This window comes from Dryobates pubescens, chromosome 12 (genome assembly GCF_014839835.1).
Source record: "Dryobates pubescens isolate bDryPub1 chromosome 12, bDryPub1.pri, whole genome shotgun sequence".
Lineage (NCBI taxonomy): Eukaryota > Metazoa > Chordata > Aves > Piciformes > Picidae > Dryobates > Dryobates pubescens.
In genome coordinates, this window is record NC_071623.1 from 33,816 (window position 1) to 52,060 (window position 18,245).

An 18,245-nucleotide genomic window follows, 5' to 3' on the forward strand; every position below is an offset into this window, starting at 1 on the left:
TCTAGAGACTGTGGTATAATGCACTGTATCCAGCAAACTGAGTACCAAAGCTAAATATACCTAAGTCTACCAAATCTATAGAAAAAGAGTGATTGCCCATTGGAATGGGCTGCCTGGGGAGGTGGTGGATTCACCATCATTGGAGGTTTTCAGGAGAAGACTTGATGGGGTGCTTGGTGCCGTGGGTTAGATGTTTGGGTGGTGTTGGATTGGTTGATGGGTTGGACGCAATGATCTTGAAGGTCTCTTCCAACCTGGTTTATTCTATGTATATTCTATGTATTCTACTGTTTTAAGGCCATTTTTTTATAAGACCAAAAACACAACAACAGAAAGCTGGTATTGATACAGCTGCTGACCCTGTGACTGTAAACAAAAGACAGTTTTTAACCCGTAAAGAACTTCACAAATATGAAACCTGTTTTGTCAGTGCTTGCAATCATCACTGATGCACTCTGCATACAAATCAGTTTTTACTGGAAAGCAGATTTCTAGATGTGCTGGAAAGAGAAGGCAGGATTTCCATGGCTTCAGAAGCACACAACATTCAGGTAACTTATTTTAAAATACACTGTATTAAACCCAAATTAATAATTAAATTAAAAGAAACAAATCTATCTCAGTGCAAAAAAACAACACTTGGGCCTCTAAAAGCATCCCCCTGAAAATAATACAAATCTCTCTTGACCTCATATGGACTTGACAGATGCCCACGAATCTGCATTAGAAGACACACTTGTACTTTAAGTTAAATTAAGGTTGTCTAGTTTCCTCTGCATTAGGAAGCAGCAGCTGATAAAGAACTGCAATACCCTAAATTCAGTTGCCTTGAGTACATTCATATACACATACTGTATTAGATTTATCATATATCTCTTGTGAAAACTAACAGGTATCAGATGGTCTTCATTTTCTTTAATTTAGCAATGTACATGGGACCCCATGCTCTACCGTATTCTGGAAGAACCAGAAGTTCATGCTGTTGCATACCACCAAGAAAAGCGAATTCCCAAGAAACAGCTTTGGCCATTCCACTTATGTCTACAGGTGTAACATTAGTGAAGGAGTTCAGAATGAGATTTATTACATCACTGTTTTCTGCCTTGGAGAGAGTGCACGTAGAATAGACTAATGATCCACCGGGGCGCAACGCTCTAATAGCAGACCTGTGAACAATGGAAAAAATAAAATCAGTACAACCAGTGAGGTATGAAAGCCAGAGGAGCGTGAAAAGACTTACAAATCTAGGTTTATAAACAGACATAAGTATGACAAAAATAACACAATGAAAACATCTTAACGGTATGCGATAGGTCACAACACTATCTGCAACACATTTTGGAATTCTCAGTTATTAATATACTTTCAGTTAGCTGAAGGTACTCTCTATGCAACAGTGACAAGCAGAAAGCAGCATCCATTCAGAGGTACAGAACATTCATATGCACAGCACAACTGTGAAAATACTCCAACCATGCATACAAAATGGGTGACGCCACAGCAAAACCTGCTAGTTGGACACTTCGCTAGCAACTTGTGGGAACAAATATTAGAACACACAGTTGCAATAATAGCCTAAACTAATTACTGGGCTCTAATTTTAGTCATTTCTGCAAATTTTGCAACTTATCTAGAATGTAAGAGGCCTTGGGGTTTTCACTGCACCACTATTTTCAACCTGACTTCCTAAGGAAATACAACTCAATGGATCATACTGTCTGTTCATGGACTAGTATCACCGGCTTTTTGTTATAATTTTCCTCTCCCCTGTCCATCTAAGAGGGGGAGTGATGGACAGCTTTAGCAGGCATCTGACCCCCAGCCAGGGCCAAACCACCACCACAAGAGAAAAAAAAGGGGCAGAAAAAAACCCACAGATGAGGTGAGCAGCCCCCATATGCAGCGAGCCTGATTCTAAGCCCAGATAAAAAAACCTACAATGTCAGTGAGACAGCAGATCCTGTAGACAATCTGATAACTTGCTAAGGGTGATAGCTGAACAAAAAAAGTTGAGAAACAAACCAAGAAAACTAGAAAATACAAGGGGAAAAGTCATTTTCACTGAATTAGGTCTTTTCAGGAAAAGAATCAATAAAGAAAAGCCTCATCACAAGCAGGATCAGAGCAAAACACAGATGAAAGGTTCTTTGAATGTTCTGTCCAAAACAATAAGGAAACACCAGAACAAATCATTGTTTCAGACAGAAGTACCACAACTCTGTTCAACCGTGGCTCTGTATATTAGGGAGTCACTCTGTGCCACAGAGCTTGAGGTGGAGGATTCTAGTCATGAGGTCTGTGGTGACAGGTTGGACTCAATGATCTTTGAGGTCTCGTCCAACCTTGGTGATACTGTGATACCTTCCCAGGTGTTACACTCAACCTCTGGGACTGTATGTGCAATCTAGCTCATTTCTTCTGAGTCTTGGTTACATTAATCAGCAAGCCAAGCATCACAGTATCACCAAGGCTGGAAGAGACCTCGAGGATCATCGAGTCCAACCTGTCTCCACAGACCTCACGACTAGACCACGGCACCAAGTGCCACATCCAATCCCCTCTTGAACACCTCCAGGGATAGTGACTCCACCACCTCCCTGGGCAGCACATTCCAATGACGAACGACTCGCTCGGTGAAGAACTTTCTCCTCACCTTGAGTCTAAACCTCCCCTGGCGCAGCTTGAGACTGTGTCCTCTTGTTCAGGTGCTGGTTGTCTGGGAGAAAAGACCAACCCCCACCTGGCTACAACCACCTTTCAGGTAGTTGTAGAGGGCAATGAGGTCACCCCTGATCCTCCTCTTCTCCAGGCTAAACAAACCCAGCTCCCTCAGCCTCTCCTCACAGGGCTGTGCTCAAGGCCTCTCCCCAGCCTTGTTGCCCTTCTCTGGACACGTTCAAGTGTCTCAATGTCCCTCTTAAACTGAGGGGCCCAGAACTGGACACAGGACTCAAGGTATGGCCTAACTAATGCAGAGTCCAGGGGCACAATGACTTCCCTGCTCCTGCTGGCCACACTAATCCTAATGCAGGCCAGGATGCCATTGGCTCTCTTGGCCACCTGGGCACACTGCTGGCTCATGTTTAGGCAGCTGTCAACCAGTACCCCCAGGTCCCTTTCTGCCTGACTGCTCTCCAGCCACTCTGACCCCAGCCTGTAGTGCTGCATGGGGTTGTTGTGGCCAATGTGCAGAACCTGGCACTTAGCTGTGTTAAATCTCATGCCCTTGGACTCCGCCCATCTGTCCGGCCTGGCAAGGTCCCTCTGCAGAGCTCTCCTACCCTCTAACAGGTCAACTCCTGCCCCCAGCTTGGTGTCTCTGGCCCTGGCCCTCCAGCCAGTTCCTAACCCAGCTCAGAGTGCTGCTGTCCAAGCCAGGGGCTGACTGCTTGGCCAGGAGTTTGCTGTGGGGGATGGTGTCAAAGGCCTTGCTGAAGTCCAGGCAGACTACATCCACAGCCTGCTCCACATCCACCAGGCAGTCACCTGGGCATAGAAGTACTTAGTCTGAATACTTTTCATTTGACTGGGCCTAACCGGCTCATCCTTTCTAAAGCTATTACAAACCAGAAAGCTTATCTCAGACCTGTGAGTAGCTTTTGAGAGTCTGCAAGCATGTTTGTTTGGGACACATGCTGGTATAGGACAACATTTAAAATGCTGCCTTGAGACCACAAAACAGAACAGGTGTCATCTGAATTCCCCTTCCAGATCTTATTTTCTAAATAAGATTAGCAGATTTAGGGATTTTGGTCTCCTTGTCATCAGCGTGACCAAGAATTCCTTTGTAAGAGTATGTGCTCAAATAAAAGTTAAGAAACTAGGCTTCCTATCAATGGAGGGAAAAAAGCTTATCTAAGGGACAGGTCAGATCTGAAGCATAACTTAAGACACATCCAGCAGGACCCACCATGCTACCATGACTCCACCCTATAGGAATGTAAAATTTGTTTTATATTTGGCATCCTGATTATCCCCCAAATCCTTAAATCTTAACTCTTAGCAGAGGGCATGCAGTGTCCAAGTACTTTGTAAGTTCAAAAAATCTGCAGTAACTGTAAAAAGATCGTAAGTATTTTTTCACCTTCCTCTTATTATACTGTTTAAAAATAAACTACATTAAAAATAAGTTTTTTTCCTCTTAGTGGTACTGATGACCTTTATTAAAGAACTAAAACTTTAAATATATATCTAATTATACCTATTATAAAATCATCATTATCATTAAATTTATATACCTGAATTATCATAAATTCAGGTATATACATTTACCACAGTTCATTTCACACGTTACAGGTACTGATACTGCAAAGTTTCAAGCTTCATAATGGAGAAACGTATGAACACACTTTAAAGGCACAGTAAACTTTTCCTGTAGCCTCATGATTTGTTCCCCTTTTCCTACAACTTTTTTTACTTTAGGAACTTGACAACCCCTTAGACCCTAAAAAAGAAGCATCACTATTGGCAGATGATAGGTTTAACACAAGATTTTATGCTGCATGTTGTCATACTACACCACTGCAGAAGTGAGAGGTGGTTGTTTTAGTGCTCTAAGATAATCATGGCACATCAGAAGAGACTAGAATTGGTGAAATGCAGGACAATCCATTCACATTCTCTATTTGCCAGGTAAGATCTGTACACAAGATCTCCAAGGTTAGTTCTTCTGGGAGACGATGTAACAGTGCACAAAAGAAATAATTCCATTATAGAACTACAGGTACTGCTCCATGGTTCTTAAAGACTACACACACACACTAAATTAAAGGGGGAGAAAGTCAGCTCTTTTCTGGGGTTCAGAACACAACTTTGGTACATATCAGCATTTATGAGACCAAAATTTTAATGACATTTTCAAATCATCAATAGTTTGGAATCACAGTAACTGGAAAAGTGCAGTGCAGAGTGAGATTCACTGGCACATCGTTCTGTAGAAACTCATCTGATGCATGACTCTTGCTTTGAACTACTGACATTACAGCCACCAAATTCACACTTGAATCCTTCCAGTGTACTGGCACAAGATACACCTGTACTCCAATCAAATAGTGGTTGACAGCCATGCCATTCAGGAAATAGTCTAGTAACACATGCAGAATGCTCATTATAAATGAGGTTTTAACAAAAAGCCTTACAGAAGTATTAGCAATTCTCTTTGTTTGCAGGGCATGTTTTTGGACACAGGTTCAGAGACATATTGTACTATGGCAGATGCATTAATCTATCTATGTAAACTGCTCATATTACAGGACTACTAGATAAGATTTTTGAAAGAAACATACTTTTTTCAGGAAGTCATATTTAGTTTATTTCTCAAGATTTGCCTGAAATCTAACAATGGAGAAGACAGTAACAATATATTAGAGAAAACAGAGCAGTTTTATTAGTTAATATCTATTTATTAGGGAATAAAGACCAACCAAACCACATGACACCTCTAAAAATAAAAAGCTCTCACATGGAACTAAAAAGTACTCAGCCCAAACCTAGAAAGAGGATTTTACACACTTCAAAAAATTAAACATGATAGGCTGACACTTTGTTCATTCTAGAAGTCTTGGTGTCTCAGACATCTTTTTTAAAATAGGCACACAAGAAAGACATATTTGGTACTATAGCTAGCATCTGCATGTCCAGCATACTCTGCCTGTGCTTGGGTTTGTCACATGCCATTGGAAGAGTCAGCATTAACTAGGTTCATATTTCAATTGTTTTCAATATTAAAGTAAAAACATTACACATCTTTTAGGGCAATTTAAAAATATAACCCTTCAACAGGGGGCAACTGGGGTGTATTTTGGCTCAATATGCAAGATAATTCTCGTCAGAATAAAAACTGCCAGTCTTTTCATAAACTGTTAAAGAAATAGAGCATCCCAAGTTGCATTTGTTTTTATCCTCAATCTTGTGTTTTTTGATTAAAGAGATTCTTCTTCCATTTACAAGAGTCCACACGGACTGCGGTGATACAGCCTGCCTGTCACGTTTTGCTTATATTTCTCCAAACTAAGTCAGAACGATAGGGAAATTCCTCCTGTGTCAGGCAGTGACAGAGGTGCACAGCAGAGAGAGACACTAGTTCAAGTATTGTTGGCATACCCCAAAACATGTACTTCCACTGTTCCTAAGTAAGCTTTGCTACTGTGGAGATATTGCAGTTCAGAACAACACAACAGTAACAGAAGAAACAATGCAAATTGGTTTTTCATTGTTGTTGTGTTTGGGGTTTTTTGTTTGGTTTTGTGGGGTTCGTTTGTTTGTTGTCTGGTTTGGTTTTGTAGTTTGAACTATAAATAAAAGTAGACACAGTCACCAAAAACATCCCAACCAACAAACAGATGCCCTCAAGTCACTCCAAAACATCCCTGAACTTCAGTGAGGAAGCTCCTGTGCAGGAGTCCAGCACATTCCAAAACATAAATTTGTGGCAGAAGACAGCTGCTTTGTTTCTGGAGGGACTCCCTTGTACTCCTCCTTCCCCCAAGACGTTCAGCTCTGTCACACTTCAAATGCCCAACACAGACTCAAGCAACTTCAATGACAGTGACTTAGTTTAAAGCTACAAGACACTGGCTCTCCCTGATTTTGCAAGGAACTTCCCCCCCCACATCAGTAGCAAATCACCAAAAAAACCTGAATCACTTTCCCTGGACAGAACACCTAGCTAATTGCAAGTATCTGTCTTTTTACTTCACCATTACATGCCCAAGCACTATAAAGGCTTCTGTCTCAATCAAAGAAACGATACAGTGGTACCATATACTGAATATATGGTGGTATAGTAATCAAAAGCAGTTTTTGCCTTTACTCTACAACAATAAAAAAACACTCCCACAATTAAAAGCACAAACTTCATCCTCTACATTCATGTGGAAAACTTTTGTTTTAGTGAAAACATAAAGGTGAATGAATGTGGAAGGAGGTGTACGAAGACTTTTTCAGTAAATCTTATTATTTACAACACTGTGTGAAAAAGACTTTTTCAACAAGTAAGTCTGTATGTCACACACCAGAGAAAACAGAACAGCTTGTAACTTAGGGTTACTTATTTGTGTCCTAGGTTTTCACCAATATTTTTAACATTTATTCCAAGATAGTTTTTTTTTAATTCTGGAATGAAGAAACTGAAGCAGGTGCTGTGGTATGTAGATCAACCTTTAGAAACAGGCTGGCAATTCTACCTGATGACTTAAGAGAAACAGTCAGCCTCATTTTACTTCCCATGTGTGCAGATTGGTAAACCACCATACAGAGTGTGGATGGTCAGCTCTGGCACTGAAGCAGCATGCCAAACAGGTTCAGAATATTTGGTTTGATGGGGTTTTTTAATTTTTCCTTCCAGATAAAAGCACATACACAAATCCTCCTACCTCCCAAACTGTTCAAGGAGAAAGAAAACTGTTGAAGTAGTTGAAGTTTCCCCCAGCAGTAATTTTGCCAGACCAAGTCAGTTAGAAGCAAATGAAGCTGTATTTATAAGCAAGAACTACACTCTGCAATGGAATGCAAGGAGTATGTACGAAATATACAGGAGTTACAATATTATACAGATATTTACAATTAGCAAACAACATGAAAACTCCCCCGGTCAGAGACCAGGGAAGCCGTTCCACTGCCCCCCCACAGCCCCCCTGGTCAAGAGAGAGGAGGAGTAGAGAGAGAAGCAGTGAGTTAGACTTAGCCAAGGCCAGCCAAAGCGCGCAGATTATCTCTCCTGAGTGAAGGGAAACGGCCGAGATCGGAAGAGAAGAAAGAGAATTATTATGGTGCAGCTTGTTTTATTCCAGATATTTATCCAATAAATTTGTTTAGAATAATCTTTTGTTTTCCTTTTAATACCCAATAGTGATTTAAGCATATTTTTCTACTTTTCTGCTCAAAATCTGTAACTAAATTTTAAAGGCATAGCCTAAAAGCACCACAAAACCAAAGAAACAAGCAAGCAACTTCATAACTTCTGGTACTCTTTTCTTGAAAAAAAATAGGCAATTTCAAACATTATGTTATAATTGATATCCAAAGCAGGAAAGTTCTTTGTACAGTGGAAAACATTCATATTATCTCACTATTGTGCTCCACCTCCACAGGCTTATAAGAGGACAGATGTACGCTATGCAGAATCAGACACGGTTCCTTAAGAATTTATTTTTCCAAGCAAAATGGGGACTGAAGCATTTCAGTAGCTAAGAAGAATAAATGTTTCTCTGGATTTCTCAAGCCAGGCTTAATGCTTTATCTAGAATTCTGAAAAATGAAAATGCATACAACCTCAATGAGGTCAGCTAGGAAAAGAGCCTTTTGTACGGCTTGTTTTGCCACCAGCAATTCAAAGCACTCTGAATTGTGTGTGCATTTCTTAGGTGTTCAAAACAAACTCCCTCCCAGCTAACTACTAGGGAGAAAAACAGGTAACAAAGGAAAGTCAGCCAATGTGTATCTCTCAAACTTAGTCTGTGTTCCTGTTATTAGACATCAATTACAGCTGTTTAATTACCAGGAGATGTTGTGTACAGAAGAGTTACAGAACTCTGAATGCCCTTTCTGCATTTTCTAAAGTGAATCCTGTAAGTTTTCTTTACAGCTGAACCTTAACACAGCTTGTTTCAGCTGCAGTAACTGGGCTAAGAAAAATTACAACATCCGTTAACCAGGCAGTTACTATGCACTTAAGCTTAACCCAAAATTGATTTTCTATCTGAGAACCATTAACACTGGTAAATTTACTTAGGTGAATCACTGCTGGCATTCAGTATCAGGAGATGAATGCTCTTTCCTTACTCTGTAATTGTTTTCTGCATGAACAAATAACAAGATTTGCTACGTGTTCTTGGATTACAGCACTCAGCAGGGAAGCCTATACAATTTGATGTTCATCATTTATGCCACTAATTTACATTTCCTATTTTATTGGAGTAGGAAGATCACTGCATGAATTTCAACACTTCTTCCAAAAGGCTTCTCTGAAGCCTCTGTGTACTTCAAAATTTACTCTGTATTGCATAAAATGCTTTTCCTTCCTTCACTTCCTTACTGATGTCCCCATCTTCCCCTTAAAGCAGATCTGCAAAATAAATACATAAAAAAACAACCAAAAAAACCCCACCCAGAAAAACTGATCTTCTCCCCCCAAGAAGATCTGCTAAACAAAAAAAAAAAAAGGAAGAAATGCAAGATGACCATACTCAGAAAAACAGATTCCAAGATTCCAAGTGAAGAATTTACTTAATTAATAAAGAGGGAAAATGAAATTTTGGGCTATGTCACTTGACAGAAATGAAAACAGACCTCCCCTCTGCATTTCCTTCTTCACAATTCTGTATTATACTTAATACTACTGCTAAACTGAAATAATGCTTCATCTTTGGATTTTAAACTTCATCTTCAAATGTCACAATATTTCTTAGCTAGTCTCAACAAAATACCTGAGAACCAGTTTTCATTTTTGTTTTATGGATACAGGAACAAGGTGAGAAATGCCCAAAAGCATAAAGCATCACATAATCTGAGTATGTAAATCAGAGGCAGCTCTGTGAGAGCTGACTCATATAAAATGTAGTACAGCTGGATTAATGCAGGTTCAGCTTCCCTGAATATTACTGCATGTATCAGAGATGGGACTGAAACTTAATGTTTTATGTATAATCCTGCACTGTAGCCATAAACCTTGAATTGAGTAGCATTCCACAACTGTAGTTTTGTCAAACTTCTAATGTGCTTGTATGAATCATTTAGCCTTTCCTGGTCTCAATGTATCATTTCCTTTTTCCCTGTCACACAGGATCTGGGATATCTTCAGTACAGAATATTCATTAAAAAATGATCAAAGGAGCAATAAAAACACAGCTACACCATTTACTATATGTCAAATATTTTACCTGACAGCACTTGCAATGTTTAACTCTTGAACCTAACCATTTATTTCCTATGGTCCAAAATCTTTCAAAAAAGAAATAAAAAAAATCCACTGTACCTAACCACAGATTGGTAATTTCACAGAACTACTGAGATCTACGTTGAAATTAAATTGAAACTACCATCCTTTTACTTCTATTTACATATCTAAAGCATTTTGTCCTTATAAATCCAACTCTTAATGCTGTTACTATGGTAAAGTATACTTTCAACAGAAGCAAAGTTCTCTTCTTGATTTCAGAATAATTTGACCTGATTTGGTCTGACAGGAATGCCTCCTTTTTAAAACAGATTCCTGCTGTCATGAGCTCTCCCCTTCAGGAGTATGATCTGAAGTGATTCATGCAAATTCTCAGAATTGCTCTGCATGATATATGCTTTGTTTTAATAGGGGTTCAAAAATTGGATTTCATATGTCAAATATTGAAAAGGGAAAACTTAAACAGGTCAGTATTTGAAATGTGATTGATTTCTTCAAAGAACATGATGCATTACTGCAATAAGAACCTCATATTTCTGTTATAAATCATAGCTTCTGCTAGGCCTTTTTCAACTGGATGTCATAAAACTATTGTGAGCTGCAGCAATGGGAACTCCCCATAAAAAATTTCCTTTTTCTTTTTTGCAGTATGTTATTTTTCCCTAGATTTCCTCTGACAGACAGACTTCAGGTGTGCCTGTTACTTTGCAAAGAAACACTGAAGTCTAGAAGGTAGTACTGGGAAGCCTCTATTGCTTTTGCTTGGTGAGAATGTGGAGTTTGAAATGTTTCACAAATCCCAGCCTATGGCTAGGATCATTAAAAAGAGCAATACACAGCAACCTTGATTTTGATTATTCAGTGGATGTTCTTGACAAATAAACAAACAATCCTATCTCCTCCACCAAGCCTCACATTTTTCTACCTTTTTACTCTATCCATTATGATCAGTAGTCTGCTGTGCTACAAATAGTCATATGGAAAAATGACAGAGCGGCTTGTTCTGGAGGTCATCTCGAGGCACTTGGAAGAGAAGATCAGGAGCAGTCAGCATGGATTTATCAAGAGTAGATCATGCTTGACTAATCTGATAGTGTTCCATGATGTTGCAACTGGGTGGGTAGATGCAGGGAGACTAGTGGAGGTAGTCTACCTTGACCTTAGCAAGGCTTTAGACACTGTCTCCCACAACATCCTTTTAAGAAAACTCAGGAGATGTGTGATAGAAGAACAGACAGTGACACGGATTAGGAAATGGTTACACAATAGAGTATGAAGAGTGGTGATTGAGGGTGCCAGGTCCAGCTGGAGACTTTTAACTAGTGGAGTCACCCAGGGATCGGTGCCGGGTCCAGTCCTGTTCAACATCTTTATCAATGACATTGCTGATGAGACAGACAGAGTGTCTGCTCAGCAAATTTGCTGACAATATCAAACTGGGAGGCTTCTGAAACCATTTTAGCTGTTTCCATCAGAAATATTTTGACATGGTACCAGACTGTTCTGAGTTATCTGATAAGGAACATATATGGGAATAAGCAAGTAAAAAGGACTGCACAGCAGTATGGCAGTAAAGGCCCTAGGCCTCACTGTTTATATTACTCCATACAAACTTCCATGCTCACATTAACCTAGATCTAAACAGCACTGGAACAACAAACTCATCACATTCTTTTCACATGGTGAAACTCAGTTTTGGTTACTAAACATAACACATCTTGCCTCTGTGTCTTGTTATTAATTATCTAAAGCTCCTCTAATATCATCCCTTCACACTTCTCACCTTAGCAGCTGGAATTGTAGAGATGATAATTCCTTCCTTTGTCTTAGTCGAAGTGTAGCTTGTTGAATATCAGAAGAGAATAACCAACTTCTGTCATTTGAACAAGGAGCATCAACCAGCACCTGTGAAATAAGTCACAGCAAATGAAACAATTTACAATGAAGACAGTCCTTTCTGAACACAGTGTGCCAAAAATCTAAACTTACTTTTGCAAACACTTAGAATAGCCTTTTTACTTTCTATTTGACATTAAAATTGTTTAACTATTTTGAGATGATTTCAGAGTGATTTGGGGAGAGGCAAGATAAGAAATTACTACAAAACCCTCTCTCCATATAGCTCTCACTTGTTCCCCTCCATCCTAACTGCATACTGTGCAAAGCACACTGCTGCAAGATTGTAAGAATTCACCACCAAGGCCAAATGGGAGGCATCATCACAAACACACAACAGTCTTCCTAAAGTGATTCCTGAGGCTCTGCACATCCTGCACTTGACCTGGGTTCTCCTTGACAGGTCAGGTATTTTTGTGGAGGCCAGAAAAAAGAATGAGAAAAATAAAAAGAGAGCAAGGTAGGCAGAAAATGAAGCAAAATGCAGAAATATCATTTCCTAATAAGTAATAACATTACCTTGTCATACAATTCAGGCTTAAGATCTCCAATCTGTCTACCATCCAGTGTAGAGAACATTATTAAGTTAATAAAAGGATATGGGATGAAGGATTCTATTGTCTGTTTCAACCATCTTGACCTCAAAACATCAGATTCATTAAGGTGAAACTGACCTTAGGGGGAAACAAAAAAAAGTAAACACCCTAAAATAAGTCTTTGGGTTTTGTTACACTGATTTCAGAAGATGTACTGTTTTACCAAGATTGCCATAGTTTATACCCTGTGTGCTTATGTTATTGCACATTCTGACAATGCTAAATACTCATAAACTCAACCAAATTTAAACAGACTCCTACAAAGCAATCCATAGGTATTTACTAGCAAATACTTACTGCAGCAATAAACTTCCACAGGAAAACAAACTTAAAACATTCTCCTTATTAATCCATTGATAATCTTTTACATAAATAAAACATCAGGTTTGTGTTTCAGAAGCTGAGTGGTTTTAACAAAAGCCTTTTAGTTGCAGTCACTTTTAACAATGTAGCCAGAGGAGTTACTCCTTGAGAAGGAACGATGGTTTTGCTTGTAACTCAGACCAGAAACACAATGGGTTTTTTTCCCCTTAGTTCTGTTTTCTAATGTAGTAAAATCTCTGTTTTCATGTCTCTACCACATTTGCCACACAACATGGCAAATCTTAGCATTCTCTGAGGTGTATTAACAGTTTCCTTCTATCTTGGGTTTTCAGCAACCATTTGGTATCAGAAACAGCCACGAGGTGTGGGTTTTTTCCCAAACCTTTTGAAAGGGAAATCCACATTAAATTTACCTCACTGGCATCACCTCATTCCTCCAAAGAGGAATGTAATCAACAAGTGCAGGACATGATGGTCTCATCATTAAGAATACAAGGTGCTGTAAACATTTTTGAGACAATTACTAGCCGAGATAACCGCACCTCGTTTTAACTCCCTGGCCTGCTTGCTGTTGCCTTCTAAACTCTTTGATTATCTTAGTGCCATTCTGCAACATCTGGGTGGATTGAGACACGTTGCTTATTAAATGCCGATATAGAACAATTCCTTATCAGAGGCTTTCTCCCTCTACCTAAATCTTGTACATTTAATGTATTATGCTCTGTTTAACATCTGTACACTTAAATTGACTTACACTGTTTGCACAGCATTGATCAGAGAGGGAGCAGAGGAAAAGAAGAAAAAAAACAACAAAAGTACAAGTATTCTGAGACTGCAGATTATTTACCTCCTTGTGCCAATATATCTATATGATTTCCAATAACTTCTTGAGAAGCTGCAACAAAGGAACCAGTGGAGGAAGAAAAACATTTGCTGTGGCACTTTTGCCTGTCACCCTGCAGTAACCTATATTTAAATAACTACCACATTTCTTATACTCTTTTAAGTAAACAGACTTCATAAAAATCTTACTGAATAGCAGGGAACTACTTGGAATATAAACTCTTGTTTGCTTATTTGCCCCCAGTCCAAATCTTGTACAGAAACAGCCAAGGCACAAGAGCCAGAGATCAGCCTCTAACAGCATCTCAATACATTACCTGGATAGGCACACTGCAGTACAGCTACTGATTTACCCCCTGGAGCAGCACAGAGATCCAAAACATCTTCCCCATCTTTCACTTCTAATGCCAACACTGGCAACAGCGAAGCAGCATTGAGCAGAAAATACTCTTTCAGTTTACCAGCCTGGTGTTTTTGCGCAGGGAATCTCCCGTGAGTTCTCCTGATGTAACATCGAAATGACGATGGAAGATAGGGCAGACTCTCTTGAAAGGCAGGGTGGTATCCCTTCACACGCAAGGCGCTCTCCAGTTCAGCAGACTGGCTGAATTTGTTCAGCAGAATAGCATACTGCCAGCACCATGGGTGCATGAGTACATCTCTAGAGTGAAAACCAGGAAAAGTTATTCAGCAATCTGACAAATAAAATGAGCTTTCCATACTGTAAGGGGGCTTTTTCTTACATAAGGGGAACGATCTCACCATTGGACGACTCTGATGTAATCAAAAGGGAAATACTTTGATTAGATACAATTAGTAAGACTATACAAGAAAATAATTTAAATAGGAAATCAAGCCACTGTTTAATTATTGCATTTAAAATGCTAATTTCTTCTGAAACAAAAGTTTCTCTATTTTTCATAATTCTTTAACAAATCACTGTAGAAATACTGAAGTCTAATGCTCTGATTATAAAGTCTGCTTCTCTAGGGGCAAAGAACAACCGTAATCTTAGTTGTAGATATCACTACAACAACAAAATCACATTGGCTCTGCAACACTTTTTCCAGCCATCACCATACAACACAGGTTTTAACAAGTGTCCTTTTCAAAATTTCATGTTGTGTTCTGCAAACATTGGGCCAGAAAAACTTCAACTAATGGATGATTTTGGAAAGTAAAAAAGCAGCACCTGCATGGTGGGAACACACCTGTTCCTATTTCAGTTCACTTTTTCAGAACTTTTTTGCACGATTGCCTTCATTTTGTATTTAACTTTCTCTAAGTATTTTTTCATTTATCGTCAAAAATACTTCTCTGGAATATTCATTGTCTCCACAAAAAATATACATTGATCCAACCTAAAAGAGTTTTTAGGCTGAGTCACTTAAATTAATACTATACATCTGTGCCTTTTTTCAGGTTTTTGGTTGGTTTGGTTGTTTTTTTGTGTGTGTTTGTTGGTTGTACAGGGTTTTTCTCAATCAGTAGAGACACCTATTTTAAACTACTTTTTAATCCAAACAGGCTAAGCCAAAGTGGTAACTTAAAGGAATCATGTGGTTCCTAAGACTCCAATTAATGTAAGATTCTTCTCTCTTCAAAGTAAGACAGCACAGATCATGAGAGCACTCCTCATGGACTTTAATTCAAATTCAGGTGCTTCAGTTTAAATAACTGTTTAAAAGTTAAGCAGTGAACTTCTCCAGAACAGTTCTTCTAATGGCTTTTCTGTGAGTGCCAACCACTAGCTATCAGGGAAGTGAGCGCTAAATACCACAGCCAGTTCTTCTGCAGCTGTGTAATCAAGGCCCAAATTCAGTGACAGTCTTTTCTGTACATGTTGTTAATAGTTAGTTTCTTCTAATGGAAGAAAGTAGGGGATGTATTTCTAACATATTTGTCTCAGTCCCTTCAGATACTATAAAGCTGTAGGAAAAAAACCCAACAAACCCCTAGCAGCTGTTAAGCATAAAGGGATGCTTTCTGGAACATGTTTTAACAAAACAGTCAACAAGCACATACTATGGCAGTCTCCTTGCAGTGCCTATGCATACAGGAGAACAGAAATTTCATCACATCCAGCAGAATCAAGTCAAGTATAAAAATAAAAGAATCCAAGTTTTAGTCCCATTATTTAACACATTTATGCTGTTTCTAAACTGAGAATAAACTAAAGCTACAGTCCGTGACTCTTTTCAAAGTTATTTTATGAAGCACTGAAAAATAACAGAACCTCTCCCCTCCCTCCCCCTTCTTCCCAAACAACAGACCTGATGCGTGTCCATGTATCTCCTAGTTCTGTTGTGTACTGCTTCTCAAAGTGATCCAGAACAATCTGACAAATCTGCTTTTGATGTTTCCCTTCTGTTTTATTTCCCAGCTTCAGAGAAAGGAAAAGCAGAAAAAGCAGTAAAAGCAGTAAACCCAAACAAATCAAACCCTCCCTAGTTCTCGACAGAATTATGAAAAGAATATTTTATCAATTTAAATCTACTACAGATCACTGATACTAGGATGCTCAAATATCAAGGTCACATCATACATGCATTCAAGATCTAACAGAAATTTCAGAGAACAAACAAGTTAAGCTACCATACTCTTTTCTTCCCTACTTGTGAACAGGTCATTCAGAGCTTGCTGATAATACTCCTCCATAGCTTTGCTAATAATATTGTGGATCTTGAGACTCTTAATACTCCAGGAGCAAAGTAAGCAAGGCAGAACTATGATCCCGCACTGCGACCACCTCTGCCAAGATATACCCATGTGCATAACTAGAAGAAATTGTGGAGTCATTGTGGAAATCACCTGGAGATGAGCCACAAAGCACTGCAAATACTGATTCTGGGAATAACTTTAAAAAAAAATAAAATATTGAGTACACCTTTTGGTCCTTTTCTTATCCACATGAAACTGTTTGAGAATACTGTGTTGGAGTTGAATATACTGCATTGGTCTTGCAAGGTGGAGCGCTGATCAGAGGCTTTATGATGTAAAATGAGTTACTTTGTACAAACAGCACGTCGTGTTAGTGCCGATATCCTTGAAGAAGGGATGAAAGACTGATATGCCTAGCCCGTGCTGGAAGTTCCTATCAAACTAAGTAAAACACTGTAAGAGGTGCTCTTAAATGGAGGAGAGGTCTTGGTTTATGTCTGTTAGGAAACATCCTGAGATGTGTCAGGACACTGGTAGAAGAACTAAGATTAGATTTCTGTGAACTAACTTCATTATAATGTTAAAATCCACATCTCCTAGCTAGAAAGCCCCCTACCCAAATAAACCACTTCCCTCTGAGCATGCCTAATGAGTTTAAAAGAAGGTGTATCTTTAAAGGGAAGTAAGAAACCAGCCTAATATCCAATTATCAGGTGCTGCCATAAGGCACTGCCAATATATTGTGTATTAAATATCCACCACGATAAGGGACACCCGCTAGCACCCAGGCTTGCACAGCTCTGTGATAAGCCACAGTCGCGGGTCGGTGTGAGGCTGGCTCCCTGCACACTGAAGGGAAGAATCCACTTTTCGGACAACACTTTTTGTCTAACCTATAAAAGCATTTTATCTGGAAGAAGAGGAAGAACTTTCGGGTTGTAAGCAAACGCACGTTATTCCAATGGCAACCCCCCACAGGAGTTCACTACATTTTGCTCATTTTCCTCTGTAAGCAGAGGCAGCAGCTCCCCACCCATCACCCTGCTGCCTCTCCTCCTGCCACACCTCCGCCCCGCCGAGCTCCAACAACCGCGCGTGGTAGAGCCTGAAGAACTGCTAAGCTCTCGAGTGAGTTCTGCTGCTTCTTAAACACGACGGTGCATCTGTGGGCACGATTTCTCTCTGTAGAGCGAATAAACCGCCGCACACAGTGAACGCCTCCTTTTAAACTGAGACGCTTGGCTCCTCACCCACTGACCGACCCTTGACTCTGCCCTGCTCGCAGGCAGACGCAGCGGCCCCGCTCGGGGAGAGAAAAGGAGGGGAGAGCAGAAGCCGCTCTCGCAGGACCGCTCCCGCCGGCGACAGAAGAGGCTGCTCCCGGACAGGTGTATGTACGGGCCCTGAGCCCGAAGAAGAGCACCCGCCCGGGACATTCAAGAAGGAGCCGAGAGCCTCTCCCGCCCCGCTTCCGGCTGCCGCATGCCAGCCGCGCCGCTGACCCCGGCCCGCGCCTCACCTCCTCCAAGGCCCCAGCTGCCGCTCGCCGCGGCGTGAAGGCGACCCCGGCGCGCTGGAGCGGCGGCAGCAGCACCCAGGCCGCGGCGCGAGGAAACCGCATGACCGGAGCCGGTGGAGCGGTGGGAGCAGGACGCCACCTGGCGGCTGAAGGGGACAGCTCCGATCATCCGCCCGCCCCGCCGGCCGTGACCCCTCCTTCCTCACGTCCCGTCGCTGCCGGGGGTGTGGCTTGAGTGTCTTTGTGTCTTTGGTTTCGGTGGCGTTGTGGGTTTCTGTTTCGCCACGAGAGGCTATAGCGTGTCCAGTTTCTTCTGCGTTCCCAGGAGATAAACCGGGATTACACAGCAACTGGACCCTCAATTAATCACGTTATAACACTGATCCTCATCCCACAGCCCGATGGAGGTGTGTCCCCGCTTAGGCTGCACCGAACTAGGTTTCTGTTCAGTGATTGCAGCTAAGTCTCTAAGTGACTGTCCTTGCTGAAGTTAACAGCCACGTCCACTTGT

At 40.6% G+C, this 18,245-nt stretch overlaps 1 protein-coding gene across 1 annotated transcript; it reads right to left on the bottom strand.

Moving 5' to 3' along the window:
* Positions 1-295: 295 nt before the first annotated feature.
* On the bottom strand, positions 296-17,918 carry NSUN3 (NOP2/Sun RNA methyltransferase 3). Its single transcript, XM_054165903.1, has 6 exons — positions 17,735-17,918; positions 15,828-15,937; positions 13,872-14,215; positions 12,311-12,465; positions 11,679-11,800; positions 296-1,166 (listed from the first exon to the last, which is right to left on the bottom strand). Exons 1-6 carry the CDS (start codon positions 17,834-17,836, stop codon positions 896-898), a joined length of 1,104 nt encoding a protein of 367 aa, XP_054021878.1. The 5' UTR covers positions 17,837-17,918; the 3' UTR covers positions 296-895.
* Positions 17,919-18,245: the final 327 nt, after the last annotated feature.

Coding starts and splice junctions, on each gene's coding strand:
- NSUN3 (XM_054165903.1), bottom strand. CDS start 17,836: ATGCGGTTTCCTCGCGCCGCGGCCTGGGTGCTGCTGCCGCCGCTCCAG. Junction 15,938..17,734: donor CAGCTGGGGCCTTGGAGGAG/GTGAGGCGCGGG, acceptor CTTTCTCTGAAG/CTGGGAAATAAAACAGAAGG. Junction 12,466..13,871: donor ACTGCAGTGTGCCTATCCAG/GTAATGTATTGA, acceptor TTTCCCCCTAAG/GTCAGTTTCACCTTAATGAA.